At 39.7% G+C, this 19,558-nt stretch overlaps 1 protein-coding gene across 9 annotated transcripts in view; it reads right to left on the bottom strand.

Annotated features, from left to right (window-relative positions):
* setd5 (SET domain containing 5) overlaps positions 1–19,558 on the bottom strand; it is a 142,319-nt gene that overhangs the window by 37,677 nt on the left and 85,084 nt on the right. For 8 of the 9 annotated variants that reach the window (XM_078414114.1, XM_078414120.1, XM_078414116.1 and 5 more), the window contains 7 exons: positions 18,681–18,923; positions 18,288–18,436; positions 17,289–17,406; positions 11,545–11,654; positions 9,879–10,128; positions 8,608–8,703; positions 2,652–2,903 (listed from right to left, as the gene is read on the bottom strand). In XM_078414114.1, coding sequence (XP_078270240.1) covers positions 2,652–2,903; positions 8,608–8,703; positions 9,879–10,128; positions 11,545–11,654; positions 17,289–17,406; positions 18,288–18,436; positions 18,681–18,923 — 1,218 coding nt within the window. The remainder of the gene's footprint in view (positions 1–2,651; positions 2,904–8,607; positions 8,704–9,878; positions 10,129–11,544; positions 11,655–17,288; positions 17,407–18,287; positions 18,437–18,680; positions 18,924–19,558) is intronic. The other variant, XM_078414122.1, reaches the window with a different exon arrangement.

Raw genomic sequence — 19,558 nt, 5'->3', positions numbered from 1 at the left:
TTAGTCAGTATTGCATAAGCTTTCCCTTTAAAGGTCTATAATTCATGAAAGGAGATTACATTCTGAATTTTTAAAAAAAAATTGGCATTGACAATCACTTCAACAGTGGTTTGTTTTGCAGTTTGAAATACAAATCACATTCACATCACTCTGTATGATTACTTCTATGCTTTAAGAAAGTCATTCTGGATTTATTGTTTTTCCTCTCGCACACTATCTAGTTAGCTAATTTCAAATTTAGTTGTTTTAGCAAGTTCTTATGGAAAATATTAGGTGAAGTTTTTGCATCTCCAAAAGTACAAATATACTCCAAAGAAAAAGGCATGTAACACATCCCATCCTGCAACCATCTACCAGCAGATTATATATTACTATCCTTTGCCAGCATTCAACCAATTTAACCTTCCTTCCACTGAAAAAGCACAGAGCATGCTCTGGAAGATCACAAAAAAATGTCCACATGTTGTAAGATGGCAAGACGTGATTTTACATAGCCAAGTTCACTTCAAATTTATGCTTTTTTGAAGCTTGAAAATAAGTTTTTCTTACACACAAATAAAATGCGCTTTTCGATATTTTCCTTTAAGGGAGGATAATTTCTCCTTGGGACTAACGTCTGTGCAGCAACGTCACACAGTTGAATTCCTAATAGCTGCCATCTTACTGCAATTCTCTAATCCTATGACTGCCAAGTGACAACTCAGCTTCCTAATTGCATGTACATTTGAAAAATCACAGAATAGAGCGAGAAATTAAACAAAAATAAGGAATTTGAAGCCTGCAGGGGGAGCTAAAGTGGGTGGAAGGGAGATTAAAAAAAGAGTCGCCATATAAATATCAGTTTTATTGCACCGATTAAAAGTTAATAAAAATACAATTGTTGTCAAAAAATATAAGTGTATGTGATTCAACAGTTAGATAAAAGTTTTATAAATGTTATGCCTAGTTTGTACGAGACATTATGTTGGATGGAATTTTGAAATGTCATCTGTTAAACAATTACAAATGGTAATTTATAAATCTTCAATGTCAGCTGTTTTTTCTCTACGTTTGTATATTCTCATTTTTGGTTGAAATCTGAGGGATGCCTGATCGTGTCAAATACGATTAAGACACAAAGATTTAACTAGTTACTTGGTTGGGTGGTGTACAAACATTTTACTACTTGGAAATTATTTGTGGTATCAATCTTAATATTCTATATACAGCATAGAAAATAAGTTACATATTTAATAGATACATTTATTAATACCCCATATATTTATTTGTATGAAAAGGAAAAAAGAAAACTGTATAAGTTAGAAATCTGAAATAAAAACAATAAACCCTGGAAATACTCAACAATTCAGAATGCACTTGTGGAGAAAATAACATACTGTACTTAACATTTCAGGTTGAGAAGAATTACCGCTATTTTCTATTTTTATTTTATAGATTTGAGAGTTGGTAAAAGGCGGCACGGTAGCGCAGCGGTAGAGTTGCTGCTTTACAGCGAATGCAGCGCCGGAGACTCAGGTTCGATCCTGACTACGGGTGCTGCACTGTAAGGAGTTTGTACGTTCTCCCCGTGACCTGCGTGGGTTTACTCCGAGATCTTCGGTTTCCTCCCACACTCCAAAGACGTACAGGTATGTAGGTTAATTGGCTGGGTAAAATGTAAAAAATTGTCCCTAGTGGGTGTAGGATAGTGTTAATGTACGGGGATCACTGGGCGGCACGGACTTGGAGGGCCGAAAAGGCCTGTTTCCGGCTGTATATATATGATGATGATATGATGTGCTGGCAGATTTGTTTTCCATGGTTTTATCATATTAGTTATATATTTTGATGCTTCAGAATGCCCAAGTTATTGGTGCACAAGATTTACCACTGCAAATATTTTTGGCAAGTGCAGGCAGACACATCACCTGTTATGAAAAATGATAAACGGAACCATAAGTATGAGAAAAAGGATGTCCGTAAATATGAAAAAATATGTTCTGTATTGTCTTTCCACACTAATTTTGTGCATTTCTTTTACACAAAAGATAACCATGCCTTCTGGATTCACCAGCATTTTTCAAACATATTTCCACCAATCACAAGGTGTAAAATGTACCCACTGGGTTGCTTTTCAACCCAATGCTAGTTCAGTCTAGGGTGTGAGATAATATTTCTCAACTGGGAAAATGGAATACCTTCTCAGCCATTTCCAGTCACTCGTAGTGCATATTCTTAAGACATCAGGGCTTAATAACCTCAAGTTTAACTTTTGCCCACAAATCATACTACCTTTATGGTTGTCCAGCAAACAATGGAGCCAAAAATATGTCCAATCACAAGAGCCTGACAGTGTTTCTTTCCCTCTTAGTGTTGGACAGATTGATGGAATTCGTCTTACATTTTGCTAAAGAGATGAGGTACAAGGTTCTCTGATCATCTCACATGCCATCTTGCTTTTTAACTGTTTACATCCCAAACAACAAACTACAGAACAAAGTTGGCCTGCTTAGCCCTATAATTGAAAGTATCCAAGCCCAATGAAGCACAGAAGACTATAAGACAATTAGTACCAGGAAAATCCAAACCTTCACTACTCAAATTATGCCACTGACACCAGTATCTGTTATCATGCTGCACCGGCCCATTTGCCAATTAAATGCTCTGCTTACCCCTAGCTGTGAAGTTCGCCGTGTGCTTACCCCTGCAAGCACAGGCTGTGGTGTTCTTGCCTCACTGGGCAGTGGTTCTTCTGCGGCAGGTTCCAGTTTCACCTCCTCCACATCAGTGGTCGGAGTCTCCGGATCGCCATCGACGCCTGGGTGACTAGTACTGCGCTCAACCACTTGTTCACGCCTTTTCTTTCTCTTCTCTAAGTTCTCAAAAACCTGCATGATGGCTTCCATCTTCCGCTGCTCCCGTGACTGTGAACAATGAGCGTCAAAGAAAACAAAACAATAAACAATCCACTTACAGGATCAGAATCTTATCCTCAACAACTTTCTTTCATGGCTCAAGATGTGCAAACGTACTGCTAATTTCCTAAAGGGCGAGTGGCTTTTCTGGGTCACTAGTTTTGATAGAACTATTGTACGCAAGTTGGAGTAATACTATCATTCTTAGTATTCTTTCTATTTTTTGTTGTTGTTACTTTCTATCATTATGCCTTTATAAATCACTACATCAATACCAAATTATCATGGCGGCAACGAAAACAAAATATGCTCACAGCTGATTAAAAAAAACAGTGCAACCCTTAACACCCAACATGCCCATCCATTGCACAGTCATTCTGGTTCAGCTATCTGAAAAATAGCACATTTTAGACATCAATAAGTCGAGTTGTGTTAATATTGATGTACAACAAACTCTCCAAACAGTGAAAGCTCTAGTGAAAGCTCTAGCGTCTGTCCACTAAAAATAACTAAAGCAATATCTGTCCACACTAGCATTCCCAAGAAGAAAACACACACTGTGGTCCTTCTATACCAGTGCTCCCAAGCTGAAAGCACGCTGTGTTTGTCCATGTTGACATTTGCAGTTGAAAAAATGATCTATCCACACCAATACTTAACACTAAAATTGAGCGACACTAAATCCCTCAGGGGTATACTGAACACTGGAGTCCAGACATTCAAAGGCTCTCCCTAGGATTTTTCAATGCAGGTAATTTTGATCAACTTAAGAGTCTAGCACATTATAAATTATCAAATAATGAAATGTTTTCCATTTGATATGTGGACCAGAGATAATATAGTAAAAGTGCCCTCAGAACATATTTTATTGGAGTTGACGGGATGGAGGGAAATGGGAAAATAAGTGTGGAAAGACATGGGCTAGTCTTCAAGTAGGCATTTATAATTAGACTACCCAAAGGCCCTGATCTAAAGTATTTTGCATATATAAAGGTGATTGTTGAGATGATGTTAAAAATCTGCATTGTACACAGGTTTAAAATAAACCTTGCTGGAATTTATACCTCAGAACAAACTTTTGTAAGTCCTTATAAAGTCTTGTAAGTCCTCCTAAATCCAAGGACCTGATAAAGTTGATACAGCCAAACTCTACAGAGGCCACATTTGCCATTCAGCCCATTTCCAAGTTATATTTGAATTGCAATTTCTTCTATATAGAGTACTATGTTCAAAGTAGACATACCTTGAGGAGAAATCGCAGTGGAGCAACAGCTAGTGTCAGAAAATAACTGTAGATGCTGGTACAAATCGAAGGTATTTATTTCACAAAATGCTGGAGTAACTCAGCAGGTCAGGCAGCATCTCAGGAGAGACCCGAAACGTCACCCATTCCTTCTCTCTTGAGATGCTGCCTGACCTGCTGAGTTACTCCAGCATTTTGTGAAATAAATAGAGTACTATGTGCTAGATTATAGTTTTAATACATATTTTGAAGTGGCATTTTGCATCATGATTCCTGATCTGAGCTATGGGGCACAGAAAGAGCCCAGTCATCCCAAATTGTCCATACCAACCAAGTTGTCTAACTGAGCTGGTACTGAATTGCAAGAATATGAGGAAATAATTTGAGTTTTAGAGAACATTAGTATTTTACACATTTACTACATTACTAGTTGCAGTGCAAGAGTATATGTCATACTCAATTTTAAGTACTATCATCCTATATAAATTATGCAATAATACAATGCAGTAAAGGTGCAACATAACTGAAAATACGCAATATCCAACAGATTCATCTTGCCATTCACCATTGTGCACAAAAAGATTTGAAGTAGTAATGCATGGAAGTAATTCCCCATTGGTAAGATCATCTTAATCATGCTTTACCAAAGGGCAGGTGATCAGTAAACAATTCAGATTAGTTTACTCAGCCACTTCTTCATTCTAGGGATAAACATATTTGTAAGGAATGCAATATTAGTTTGAAATCTTACATAGAAAGTGGACAATTATCTTTGTTTCGGACTTCTGGTCACATCAAGAGAAGTGGTGTTGCTCTATCTACCCTGCACAGTACCACATCATTTATTAAGTTTGTATTCTTCAAGGGAAAGAGCTTTTAATCTAAAAGTTCTGAAAATCAGAAACCTGCATTTCTGGAAGTCTGGTGTAAAATCAGAAACAAAACATCCAGCAGGTCATTTATGCTATCAGCAGGTCAGGTAGCATTGTGGATAGAGGAACAGCATTACTGTTTTGAATGGAAATTCCTTCATCAATAAGAAAGCAAGAAAGAAAACAAGTCTGCTTTAGGTTGCTGAGGGTTCAGAAAGGATGAATATGACATAGTGCACATCTCCAATAGGATGAGGCCAGGAGACACAAGGACTGCGGGATAAGGCCAGGGCTGTCCTGAGGATTAGCTGTAAATGAAGTCTTCTGGTTGACAGGTTGATGAGGGAAATTTAGAGACAGAATACAGATAGTGGAAGTTATCTGAAGTAGTAGAATTCAATTTTAAGTCTGGAGGGCTGCAGCGTGGCCAGACAGAAGATAATGTGCTATTTCACAAGTTTACATTGCACCTTGATATATCAGTTCATAGATTTAAAGTGGCAGAGAATATGATCTTGGTTTGTCACTGCAGATTGAAGGCAGGTGCGCCACATCGTGGTCACCCAAACTATCCTTGATTCTCTAATGTAAAGGAGACTATTTAGCGAACATCAAAAATACAATGCACTAGACTGGAAGTGCAAATAAATCGCTGCCTCACCTGGAAAGAGTATTTGGTCCTTGGATGATAGGAAGGGAAGAAGTAAAAGGGCAGGTATTCCATCTCCTATGGTTGAATGGAAAAGTGATGCCAGATGACACTGCTGGTTTGAGGAAAAGGAAGAGTAGACTAAGGAGTTGCAAAGAGAAAAGTCCTTTCTGAATGTGGAACAGAAAATGTGTATTTGGTACTAGAATCTCATTGAAGGCAATAGAAATTACACCATGATTTGTTAAATGCAGAAGCTGGTGAGGTTGAAGGCCAGGGCCAGGAGAACTGTTTCTTTGCTCCTTGAAAGACGAGGTGTGGGAAATGGAAGAGATGTGGTCAAGGGCAGAATGGAAGCAATGTATTAAGATGAAGAAAAACATTGCAGAAGCATTTGTGTGGCAAAACATCATTGGAGCAGATATGACAGACAGGGGAACTGAGCGAATGGAATAGATTCCTTATAAAAGGAAGAGTGGGAAGAGATATAGTCAGGGCAGCTATAGGAATCTGTGGTCTTGTGATGGATGTTTGTCACTCATGCAGATAGCTGTTTATCCTCAAATGTTTTCATTAGCTACGGCATTTTACCTTTCTGCAAATCAGTTTAATTCTGATAAAACTAGTTTGGAATGAGTTCTTGGGAAGTTTAATAACAGCACACAACAATGCATGATAATTGAAATGAAATGGTATGTCAACACAGGTGAGGGTGTACTTCACTTTTGTACAATCACAATTTCAGCACATTCTTTTTTTATTCATCAACAGAAAGAAATGCCATCACATGCTGACACCTGTGCAGCAAGGTTCTGTTGCCAGGGTCTAGACAGGCTGAATAATTATTCGATGTGGATGGATTCCAACACAACAAGCGTTTGAATAATGTTACATACAACTGATGTGTGCGGACCATAGCAACAGCTCCCTTTATTGTGCAAAAAGTAAAAGGCAGGTCTGGATTAGACCAAAGCTTGCTAAACACAGTCAATACTGTGATGGCCAGGTGCTTAAATAGCAGACTGGAGTTTGAGAGTTCAAACGCCACCATGGCAGGTTGTGAAAATTAATTCAACAAACCTGATATGTGGTCAATCACAAGAAGGGAGACAAAAGCTCATGAACTGTTTCTAACAACCTTAGCACAATCCTTCAGAAGCGATACGCAACTTCAACAATTTTGTTAATGTTCTCAGAAATGGCTTATAAGCATTTATTTTCCTTTTCAGGATAACGAGATGCGGCCATTGCCTTGGGAGTAAAAGATAGACTTAGGAATGGAGATACCCAAATTGCATCATCAACACACTTGAGCCTTCAATTGAGGTCAACAAACCAGACAAGATACATCACCATTGACATTGGTGGTAATGAGGATAATACACCAGTCACATATTTGCTTAACTAAGATCAATAAATAACCAACTGCAAAATCTGTTTTGAAGTGGAATCATTCTTAGAAATAAATCTATTTGATGTATTATCAGTGTTAAATTGGAGCCATTGTAAACTATTTTCACCATGTCTTCGTCTTCTGAAAGGGAAAGTGCTGAGGCATCCTAGAGATAACAAAAAACATGGCTATCACTATGATCCCCTTGTCGTACCCTGTAATACACTCCGGCAAATAAACATAACTATGTCCTAAAATCATCAGAATGCATTACTAAACATTAAAGTATAGAACTACCTAAATGGAAAATATATCATCTAGCAACAGAAAATTTGATTTGCATTGAAATCTAAAAGTAGCATAAACATTTGAAACACAGAAGTGCGGCTGTGTTAGAGAACTGTACTCAACAGGAGACCAAATGACACAAAAGTCTAGAAACTGATCATCATATTTATACAGGCATTGATTGGTTCCTCAATTTGATTTTTTGTATAAAAGATATTTTGATCAGAAGATTTGAGACAAAGGCTTGGACCAAATTCACAAGTACACAGATCTATAAATAGCAAATCAATGGATCATGAGGACTGGACATCACTGCTCATTTCGAGCAAAGAAACCTGATTTACAACAGCAGTCAGATTGGTAATGCCATATTAACATATAAACAGGAAAACACAAAGTTATAGTCAACACTCATTTTTTCAAATGTATGGGCACCTAATTTGTAAACACTGTACAATTGCACTGTTTCTTTGTCACAGAAATAGTTTTGGCTAAGTTAAAACACTCCCATCATTTATAGCAGTGCAGCCAGCAGTGACAGTTTTCAGTAACGTTAGGAGTCATTACACAGTTCCACCACCAATTTACCAGCAACTATTGGTCCAGAGTCTCCTTTAATCCAGTCAAAATCATGAGAGCACACTTGAAATCCCCCCTAGATGACCCCCGGAAATCTACTGCCTAGGCCAGGTAGGGGGACTGATCTCGATCTCAATGGGACTTCCGCGCCGATCGGCGATTTGCCCCGTGACCAGGGCTCTGGAACTCCGGCCCGATGAAGCCGGCAGATCCATTCCCAAAGCTGACTTCCCAGGCAGAATTCGCCGGCCAGTATCTCGGTCCTTCGGTGGCCTAGGAGGACCGTTCCAGTATCGTTGGTCGTCTCATGGAGGCCACAACCTCCATCAAAACGGATAATCCAGAAAGGCTCTGGATCAAAGAGTGCCGGAAAATCGGTGGTGGACCTGTATATGATTTTACAAGCTATTATTTTCCGGTCATACATTTTGTCCGATGCAAAAGCATCTTGCTCTTATACTTTTCGCTTTCCCAAATACAGTAGCCTGCACAGGTAATCTTTCTTCCTCCATATCAAATGATCATTATGTTTTTTTGAAAACATTATTCCTTTCAAATTAAGAAATGATTTTCCCTACACCTGTAGGTGCCATTGTACTGCTTGCTAGGCATATGATATGGCTGCAAGAGTTCCAGTTGCTGAGAAATTCTTCACCTCTCAAATTTATTTTTCTCTGAATGTCCCTTACCAGTTTATTCTGTGCTAAGGCACAGAGTTGTTCATCCATTTCTGACTCTTCGTTTTCTTCTTCAACTTTTATTTGATCTCCTTCTCCAGGACCTTCCTATTTACAGAGGATTAGGAGACAGTGAATTGGGCTGCACTTAAAAACTGCCAGCAATACAATTGCAAAACTAATGTGATGTTTCTCAATGCTATCAGTAAAAAATAAACTAATATTTTACACCCATAATGATATTACTTATGTCACAACCCTGCCTTGTGACATCATAAAAGAACCCAACCACTAAATTGTTAGCTTTTGCTTGAATTATTTACCTTTTTCTCCTCCTCACGTTTTTAAAAAACAAGCAGCAACTCATAAACCTGTTAGTTTTTGAGTTGAAGTCATCAAACTTTTGCACTGTTTTATGACCATTGAGTTAAACCTATACAACCGTAGTTATCACTTTCTTCATAGCACGCACAGTATGGATATATTAATTATTGAATGGATTGATTTAATTGATGAAATCAGAATTTTTTTATTATTCATCCAATGGATTCTTAATAAAGTTCACATGTAGTGTAACTACACACATCATATTTGTCACAAAAAACTTGCTCCAAATGCTAATTATTAAGGATTTTAAAGGTATATAGCAGCAAGAAACGGCAAGCTATTACAGAAAGCAGCACGATTACTTCCAATACTTACTGAGGAATAAATATAGGCATGGACACTGGGTGTAACTCCACTGACTATTACTCTCCTATACTTTAAGTTCATGAACCCTGAGCTAATGAGAACCTTACCAAACTGCCAGAATCTGTATTGCTGGATGATTACATGCAAAGGAGACAAATATTCTGATTCATACCAGTCTCCTTAGTTAAGGTCCAATTAGGGATGAGCAATAATGCTGGCCTTGCCTATGGCATGCGCATCAGGGGAAAGGGGAGAACAAATTGGCTGTACAAACAAACTATTCTACAAGTGAAAAAGTCTAACTTAATGTTCAGCAAATGAATCAATCAGAAAACTAGTCAGTGATTTTTATATTAGATTAATTTTGCACAAATGTATTTAAAAAATGTTTTGCCTTAATATAAACTCATCCCCTTATGTTGGTATTTCACTTTGCGTTTTCAATTGTTACACAAAATTAGTAAAGAAAAACAAAGGCAGTTTGTCACTGTTTTTGATGCAGATAGATAAAAATGATCAAATGTACTTCACATATATCTGGACACACTCTACTGCAGCAGTTACTTTCCTTAGCATGTGCATGTTCATACCTCACTGTCACTTGCTGGATTTTGTGCAGGTAACTCCTGTTGGTCTTTAGGTTCTGCCGCTTCCTCCTGTTGGTGACTGCTATTTTCATCAGAGCCCTGATTGAGCTCAGACTCCATCTCCCATTCTTTCCGCCTGGCTTTTCTCCGCCGTGTCTCTGCGCCTACTTGGGGCTCCATCGATCCCTGGTTATGTTTCTGGACAGGACAATTCTGGTTCCCCTTGTGACAGGCACAGTCAACCTTATATTTACTATTATGAAGTGAAAGATTAAAAAAAAAGATTAAATGAATCTATTCGGTTCATTTTCGGTTGTAAATCATTGTTAATTGAATATATTAAACCATTTTTTCCTGCACATATTTCACGTGAAAGTTATACTACTCCCATGAAGATGCATAAGTTCTCTGTATTAATCAGGGATGTTAAGTAAGTTACAAGGTTGAGAGAGGTGCCACAAAAGCAGAAAGACTTCACAGCCACAGAAAGGATTGAGGAATTCCAGCAGCCAAGTAGTTATACATCTATGTGACTGGTGTAGGTCACATGCCTCCTCCATCCGGCTCCACCATTTGATCAGAACATGTCTGAACTGAAATCACTTCAAAGGCATAGAAATCCCTGCACTGGTCCTTGCTGCATTCTGGCTCTGGATACACAACCAACTTGCACTGATGACCTCTGGCTTGCATTCTGGGCTTTAGTGTGAGCCAGATGCGGAACCATCAGAATTCCAGATAAATGGATGCCGGATTATTGGAGTTCTAGTTGCAAATTTTTCTTCTACTCTTCCACTACCCATTTAGAAATGTTGCCCTTTTGTCAGATATGCTGCTTAAAAGTACTTCCTTATTATCCTCAGCAAAGGCACTAAATGCTGGAGTAACTCAGCAGGTCAGGCAGCATCCCTGGAGAACATGGATAGGTGGCGCTTCGGGTCGGGACCCTTCTTCAGGCTGATGGACTTCAATTTGAAGAAAGGTCCCGACCCAAAACATCACCTATCCATGTTCTCCAGAGATACTGCTGAACCCGCTGAGTTACTCCAGCATTTCCTGTTTTCCCTTGGGAAACCAGCATCTGCAGTTTCCTCATTATCCTCCTTCTCCAGCTGGTAAACTATTCTTCCTTGGACATACAGGATGTGATTTGTTCCTTTCTCTTATCTTCCTTGCCTCCGACACCTGACTCCATCCCACAACCAGTCCACTAACTCTTCTGCACACAAACCACATTTGATTTAAATAACGTCATTAACTCCATATTTCCACAGTTTATGAGTGAGTGGTGATGAGGGAATTAGACAGTCTCATTACAGCCTCTGGGCTGCAAGTCCTTGCAATAATGTGTGGGAAAGAAATGCAGAGGCTGGTTTAAATCGACAGTAGACACAAAATGCTGGAGTAACTAAGTGGGACAGGCAGCATCTCGGGAGAGAAGGAACGGGTGACATTTCGGGTCGAGACCCTTCGGATCTGGAGATTCGGGTCTAAAGAAGGGTCTCGACCCGAAATGTCACCCATTTCTTCTCTCCAGAGTTGCTGCCTGTCCCGCTGAGTAACTCCAGCATTATGTGTCAGTCCTTGCAATAATATTTTTTTCTATAATATTGCTTCTAATTTTTTTTTTAACATTTTGATAAATCTATATATTCCTGATCACACTTACCAGCTACTGTATTCATAGTCAAAGCCAATCGTCACCTCATTGTCCTTTGGGATGTTTGTGATGGCATATATACAAAGGTGAATCATTCCATCAGCAATCATGTGCCGTACCTAGGAGATATAGTACGTAAGCTTTTATCTTTGCAGATTCTTTTTTTTTATTTTATTTTTTTTTTTTTATTTTCTTTGCAGATTCTTAAATAGGTTAAACCCATTTTAAGTATTTCACATTTCCATTCAGATTTTTCAGCCACACTATTTGTGCGAACACACTGCAATTTTTGGTTTCAGTGATCAAACGTATGCGGCTGTACCATTAACTACGCATATTCTTGTTAACATTAGCAAGTAAAAGCAAAGAAACATACAAAATACACATGAACATAAACAATTGTGTTTTGTGGTTTAATTAAATTATGTTTAAACCAGGCCATTTTCCATGTTGTATCTTTAAACTAAACTAAAAGGCAGATGAGCCCAAATTAGAAATTTTACGTCTGTAGAGACTATTTATTCCAAAATTATTATTCTACTGAAAAGAGGTTAATGTCTATGACTTAACATAAAAGGTTGACAAGCTGGTATAGATGTTTCCCTAAAACATTAGTTGACAGCTAAAGAGGAATAAAAGTAATTCAAAACTTACAGCTTCTTAAATATCAAGGGAGATCTCATGCAACTAAACTTATTTATCATTGGGAAAGAGTCAGAATGGCACTCAGTCTTACTGAGAATAAAAATCAATGTTAACATGGGTAGGTTTGTTCACTGATGAGAGATACTTCTTCCGAGAGGAGGTGGATTTTTGGCTATGAACCTACAGGATCTTTAATACATTTTGTACTAAAAACGTTATTGAGGATCTCCAAGGTTTAAGTTCACAGAACAGCAGGCATGAAATGTAGCATAGGTTTCAGATAAGAATGTAAGAAATCAAACAAGGTGAAAGCCATGTGACTGCTCAATCTAACTTTGTTTTTCAAGAAGATTTTGATTAATCCTGTTTATTTGTTACTGAATCCCATATTAGTAGATTCCATTAGTGTCTAAAAGTCTATCAAACACTTGTATATACTCAACGACTAAACATACCAACTCTCTGGGGTAGAGAATGCCAAGCCTCACAACACACCGAGTCCTAATTTCCGATCTCTCAATTCAAACTTTGAATCCAGTGACTAGGTTATGACACCTCGCTACAGGAAGTAGTTTCTGAGCACGACATCCGGAGGCTGCAACGGATCGTTCGCACAGCTGAGAAGGTTGTTGGCTGCAACCTTCCCCCCATTGACGAACTGTACACTGCAAAGGCCAGGAAGCGAGCGGGCAAGATCATCTCTGACTCCTCTCACCCCGGCCACAAACTCTTTGAAGCACTTCCATCTGGAAGGCGATTCCGGACTGTCAAAGCAGCCACAGTCAGACATAAAAACAGATATTTCCCATGAGTGATAGTTCTACTCAATAACCAGTCTGTAGTCTCTTTTTTGCTCTGGTTTATTTTCACCCACATGTTTAGACCATAATGGTGTATCCTTATTGCTTTGATGTGTTTATGCTTTATTCTTAATTGTTAACTGTTTGTTTGTGTTGTCAATTGTGAGCGGAGCACCAAGGCACATTCCTTGTATATGCATACTTGGCCAATAAACTTATTCATTCATTCGCCTAGCACGCTGCTGGAGGAACTCGGTGGGTCAGGCAGCATCTGCGGAGGAAAGTGGACCAAGTCCATATTACAAGCCACATCCCAAAACGTTGACTGTCCATTTTCCTCAATCTGCTGCATGACCCATTGACTTCCTCCAGTAATTTGTATTTGCTCGAAGCCCCAGCACCTGTAGTCTCTTGTGACTCTCAGCATCCATCCTGCCAACCTTTCTCAAATTCCATTGTGTCAGAACATGGTCACCTCATGTTCTTCTAAATTACACCATGCACAGGTCGAACTTATTCAACAACTCGACTAGCTCATGTCAAAACACAATCCAGTGATTCCAACATTTAACAATTCCAAGACAAACATTATTCCATAAACATGAAGACCAAAATTGCGCACAGAACTTTTGTTGTGTCAGCAAACTTCTTTATAACTACAGTGAGTCTTTCTATACATTTGTTCCTGGAATTAAGGCCAACAAACTAATTTAATGTCCTAATTTCTTGATATACTGACACGTTTACTTGTATTTCATGAACCAACGGACTAAGAGCCTTCTACACATACATGTGTACTGCCCACCAGCTACAACTAAAGTATTTTCTATTTGTCCTTGCAAATTGAAGCTCATATTTCCTTGCATTATGCTCCATCTTCTTCTCAACATACGTAACTTCAGTACATCCAGGAGCCCAAATGAGGAGTTGAAATCAGAATTCTTTACATGATGAATATTAGTGTGGAGACTCCAGAAAACTGCAGAGAAGCATTTCCATTGATTTGAACCCAACACATGGTGCCTTGCCAAAAATCAACTCTTGGAAGACAGGGTAATTGTTTGGCCTGCTGTATGGCAAAAAAAACAATCTTAGGTGCTGGCATTCTATTTCCTGTGAACACTTAAGATTGGAGCAAGTCAGTCAGCCAGCCAGCTCGCAAGGTAGGGGAGGAAACTTGTCCTAAGGCAGGCCAAATTTTAAACCTTAAGTCTGTGATGTTTAAAAGACTGATTGAAAATGGTCAGTTAAATCTCTTGAAAGGCATAGTTTTACTTATTTACATTACATTTCTGAGGCTGCAGTTGGAAAACAGAACTGGTTGTGCTGAACTGCCAAAAAGAATTAAACTATTCAGGAAAAATAAAATCAAGACAAAGTTTATGCACATACTTATGGATCTCTGAGCTATTAAATTGGCATTGCAAAGGCCTGCTTAATCAACAAAATAAAATGAAGACAGGTGGAAGAGGAGAATTTTTTTTAGCTGCTAAGCATTGCCATCATATTGCCTCACTTTTGAACTAGAGAATACAATACAGAATGTCCTCTGGAAATGCATTCCAGGCACAAAAAATAATCTATCTATTTAAGTTCTCCAATTTTATGTAACTATCAAAGTTATCTATTTATAGTAGTTGGCCTCTATAATTGATCATGTGAACATGCAAACACTATGAAACACTGCAAATAAGGAGCTGTTACGAATAACCTTGTGCATGAACTTTCAAAAGTGGAAATCAGTGGATTGATCCTGTAGTGTTCATTTACAATTGTGATCTTCGACAAAGATCTTAGGCTGCAAACTGGCAGCATTTTATATGCATTCTCAGAACAGAGACCCAATTAATTTCCGTCTACTAACACACTCCTCCGCCTTGTGGAACTTGTCCTCACCCGTGACAACTTTTGATTCCTCTCACTTTCTTCAAGTTAAAGTGCAGCAATGGGCACTCTCATGGGCCCCAACTATGACTGCCTTTTTGTGGGTTACGTCGAAATGTCCTTGTCCAAACATATACTGGCACCATCCCCTAACTCTCTACATCGAGGCTGTCTTCTGCACCCGTGCAGAAATAATTGATTTAATTAACTTTACCACTTACTTCCATCCTGCTGGCAAATTCACTTGGACTATCTCCAACACCTCTCTCCCCTTTCTTGATCTCTTTGTCTCCATCATAGGAGACAGACTATCGAATGACATCTAGTACAAACCTACTGACTCCCACAATTACCTGAACTACACTTCCTCCTACTCTGCCTCTTGCAAAGATACTATTCCCTACACTCAATTTCTCCATCACATCTGCTCTCAAGATGAGGCTTTCATTCTAGGCCATCCAAAGTCGTCTTTCTTTAGTAAAGGTGGCTTCTCCTTGCTATTGTAGATGGATCCCTCACCTTTGTTTTCTCTGTGTCCCATAGTTCTGCTCTTATTCCCCCTCGTCCTAGACGGAACAAGGATAGAGTTCCCCTGATATTTCCTTTTACCCCACCAACCTCCGCATCCAACACATCATCCTCTAACATTTCAGTCACCTCTAATGTGATCCCACCATCCGCCATATCTTCCTGTCCACACCCCTCTCCACCTTCCGCAGAGACCGCTTCCTCTGCAACTCCTTGATTTACTCATCCCTTCCCACCCAAACCACCAACTCCCCAGCTACATTCCACTGCAACTCCAGGAGATGTAACACTTGTCCCAATACCTCCTCCCTCATCTCCATCTACGAACCACAGCAATCCTTACAGATGAGACAGACGTTCACATGCACCTCCTTTAACCTCATTTATTGCATATGGAGTTCCTGTTGTGGCCTCCTGCACATTAGTGAGACCAAGCGCAGACTTTAGTGACAGTTTCGCTGAACGCTTGTCTACGGCCTGCCAAGGTCTACTGGATCTCCCGGTTGCTAACAATTTTAACTCCTCTTCCCATTCCCACACTGACTTTTCTGTCCTGGGCCTCCTCCATTGCCAGAGTGAGGCCGCATGCAAACTGGAGGACATGCACCTCATATTCTGCTTGGGTAGCTTACACCCCAAAAGTATGAACATTGAAATCTCCCATTTTAGGTAACAACAAAAACCCACATTCCACGTTCCCTGTACCACACCTGGACACGCACCCATTTCTCTCCTCCCCACCACTTACATTCCTCCAGCTTCATATTTTGCAACTCTTCAAACCTTTCATCTCACACCTTTTGTCTTTTCATCTCTGGCCTTTGCACAACCATCTGTCTATCATAACACCCCGTTACCTGTATCCACATTACTTGCCAGGCTTTGTCCTATCCCTTCTTTCTTACAGCTTTCTTCCCCCTTTCTTACAATCAGTCTGAAGAAGGGCCCCGATCTGAAAACGTCACCTATCCATGTTCTCCAGAGGTGCCGCCTGACCTGCTGAGTTACTTCAGCACTTTGTGTCTAATTTTTGGAAAACCAGCATCTGCAGTTCCTTGTTTCTTGTCAATTCATCCTGTTCCCTTATCAAACAGTTGCTTCGACCTTTCCCTTAACTTGATAAATAAGGCACAATGTAGTCCTCCTGCTTACTCATTATAAATAGAACCTACTTCTGCTGTCTCTGTTTGTTGTCGTCCGCCTGACTGAGGTCAGTTGACAGGACTCACCACGGGGAGGTCGACACCAGAGCCCCACCCGGCTTGGAGATGCCCCGCAAAGAGTGGGTCGCCCTGAACCGGCTCCGCACAGGGGTCGGTCCGGTTCAACGCCAACATACATCGTTGGGGGTTGCGTTCATCAGCAGCCTGCGTGTGTGGAGCAGACCAGCAAACAACGCAGCACGTCATTTTCGACTGCGCTGTCCTCCGCCCCCCCTGGTGGAGGGGTAGACCTCACGGCCCTCGACAACAGCACATTGCACTGGCTACAGCGCCTGGAGGGCATTACATAACCTCTGCTGCCTCAAACGCAAGAAGAGCAGAACCTACATTCATTAACTGCTAAAGTTATTACTTGAGAATAATTTTAATTTTGCTTCATTCAATACAGAATGGTGGTGTCGTGCATAATTTAATTATAAGCAAACTCATCATAAATACTAATTGACTGAATCACTATATGGGTCAAACCCTGACAATAATACAGCATTTATGTGAAGTAGCAGCAATAGATCTTAAGCATTGTAAATTTAATACAATGCGTGTATAGAAGTGCGATCCATATATTACAAAGGCCAAGGATAATTTTTAATTACACCAAAATGATTTTTTGCCAATGATTATACAAGTATAAAGTTAAACTAAATAAATGTACACATAAATAGAAAAGACTAACCTCTGCATTAGGGGCACACGACCTTCTAATGAACCGAGCGTCATTCCCGAAAGTCCGGGCATCAACACACATCTCCACCTCATTGAATTTTGAGTAGAAGAGCACAAAGGGATAGGGTCTGTAAACCAAAGTGACAAATGCAATCCTCAATTCGCTGAATAAGAGCTCTACTTATCTAAGATACTGTGTTTTTATACGCAAGACCACAGAATGAATATCGATAGTACATTCAATCAGAGGGGGAGGGAGTAGGTAAAACATTCAAATCTGATGCAGCATCCGTTATCACGTATGGCCTGGCTATCGATCCGAAGGGGCAGCACAGTGGTGTAGGGGTAACTGTTGCCTTACACGCCAGAGTCCCGAGTTCGATCCTGACCACGGGTGTCTCTCATAACACCCCGTTACCTGTAGCCACATTACTTGCCAGGCTTTGTCCTACCCCTTCTACCCCTGACCAAAGATGTACAGGTTTGTCCCTAGTGTGTAGGATAGTGCTAGTGTACAGAGATCACTGGTCAGCACGGACATGGTGGGCCAAAGGGCCTGTTCTCTTAAATCTCTATCCCCACAGCAACATATCTTGCTTTAACAATGCCCCTATCATGTGTCTATACACTGTAAATGGATCGCTTGCATTCATGTATTGCTTTCTGCTGACTAGATAGAACGCAACAAAAGCTTTTCACTATACCTCGGTACACATGACCAAACTAAGTAAGATGTAGAATCAATTTTATTCTTTGTATGACGGAAATTTGAAACCGAGAAACTAACTTGACATAGAGCAGATAGTAAATCATATCAGCCAATGCGCAAACCCAACAATGTAATAATTTGACTGGCAAATTGAGGGGACATGGCTAATTAGATCTTGGAAATACACTTATTTGTTCGCATGAATTAACGTAGCATTCCTTCAAACTGACTAAGCCAGGAAGGTCAAACCTGCAGTTACCATTATGTTAGCAGTGTTACTCACACTTGATACTGTCCTACCTTTTAAAGAAATGGCCATTGACTTCAAACTGTTGCCGCAGCATCACCTTCCCGCGGTATTCAATAATGAGTATGTCTGGTGTTAGGTCTCTGGCTGCTCTCAAGATTTTACGATGTCGCTGAACTCTTGTGACTTTACCAAGCTGTAGCTGTCAACAGGAGGAACATAACATTGAAGCCACACCATTATTATTTTCCTGTTTATACTGAGAGGTCTGATGGCTTAATAGCACAAAACACATGTGAAAGAAAAGAAATTAAAATAACATTTATATTAGAAAAGGTGCATACAAGGCAGGATAGCATGTTAAAATTGAAAACATGTCAGAATTATATACTAGTTGCAGTTACTTGACGACCATTTCTCACACTTTGTTAGTCCTCTGTTCTTACCTGCATCTGAGAGCCAAGAATTGTGTTGTTACAGGCTAGTTCTGTTTTATTAATAGTGTCCAGCACAACGTTTTTACCCACAGAGTCTTTCATGGTTAACCGATGCAATTCCAGGAGGTTCTGTACATCTGCACTGTACTGATTTGCAAAAGATTCCTCATATTGATCTGTCCAGAGTCGAATCCTGTTCTCCCAACCTTCTGCAGTATTTTCATCCAATGCATGAGCTTCTGACAATGAGTTCTAATTTAAAAAGAAAACTGATCAAACTCAATCACCTGGCTTAAAACTCTTCCAATATCTTATAGCTGCTCTTGGAATATGTCCTTTTAATCTGCAGAATGGTGGCAGTTTCTCAGTAAAATCATGCTTTAAATTTTCCCCTCCAAAAGTTATTTTCACTATACGGTGCAGCACAAGTCATTTCTTGAAGACTCTTCCATTATTGAAAGGCCTACAAGCTTCAACTAAATCACTTGCTCATTGAAAGAGTGGGAATAAATCAAAATAGCTCAGAGCATTAGAAAGATCACTTGGCTCTTTTAGATAGACACAGAATGCTGGCGTAACTCAGCGGGTCAGACAGCATCTCTGGAGAAAAGGAATAGGTGATATTTCGGGTCGAGACCCTTCTTCAGACAGATCCTTCTACTCAGCAACCCACTGAGTTAGTCCAGAATTTTATCTTCAATGTAAACCAGCATCTGCAGTTCCTTCCTACACACTTGGCTCTTTTATCTTTGCTAGCTAATCCATAACTAAAGCAACTGCCCAAATCCCTCTCCCAGGACTTGCATTTTCCTCTGCTTTAAATGTTTATTAATTGAAATAAAATGTTAAATTCTGAGCTTCAAATCATTCTTTGTAATTAAGCTATC

Source organism: Rhinoraja longicauda, chromosome 17 (genome assembly GCF_053455715.1).
Source record: "Rhinoraja longicauda isolate Sanriku21f chromosome 17, sRhiLon1.1, whole genome shotgun sequence".
Lineage (NCBI taxonomy): Eukaryota > Metazoa > Chordata > Chondrichthyes > Rajiformes > Arhynchobatidae > Rhinoraja > Rhinoraja longicauda.
The sequence above is the reverse complement of the archived record's forward strand: the minus strand, read 5'-3'. Positions and strand labels throughout refer to the sequence as shown.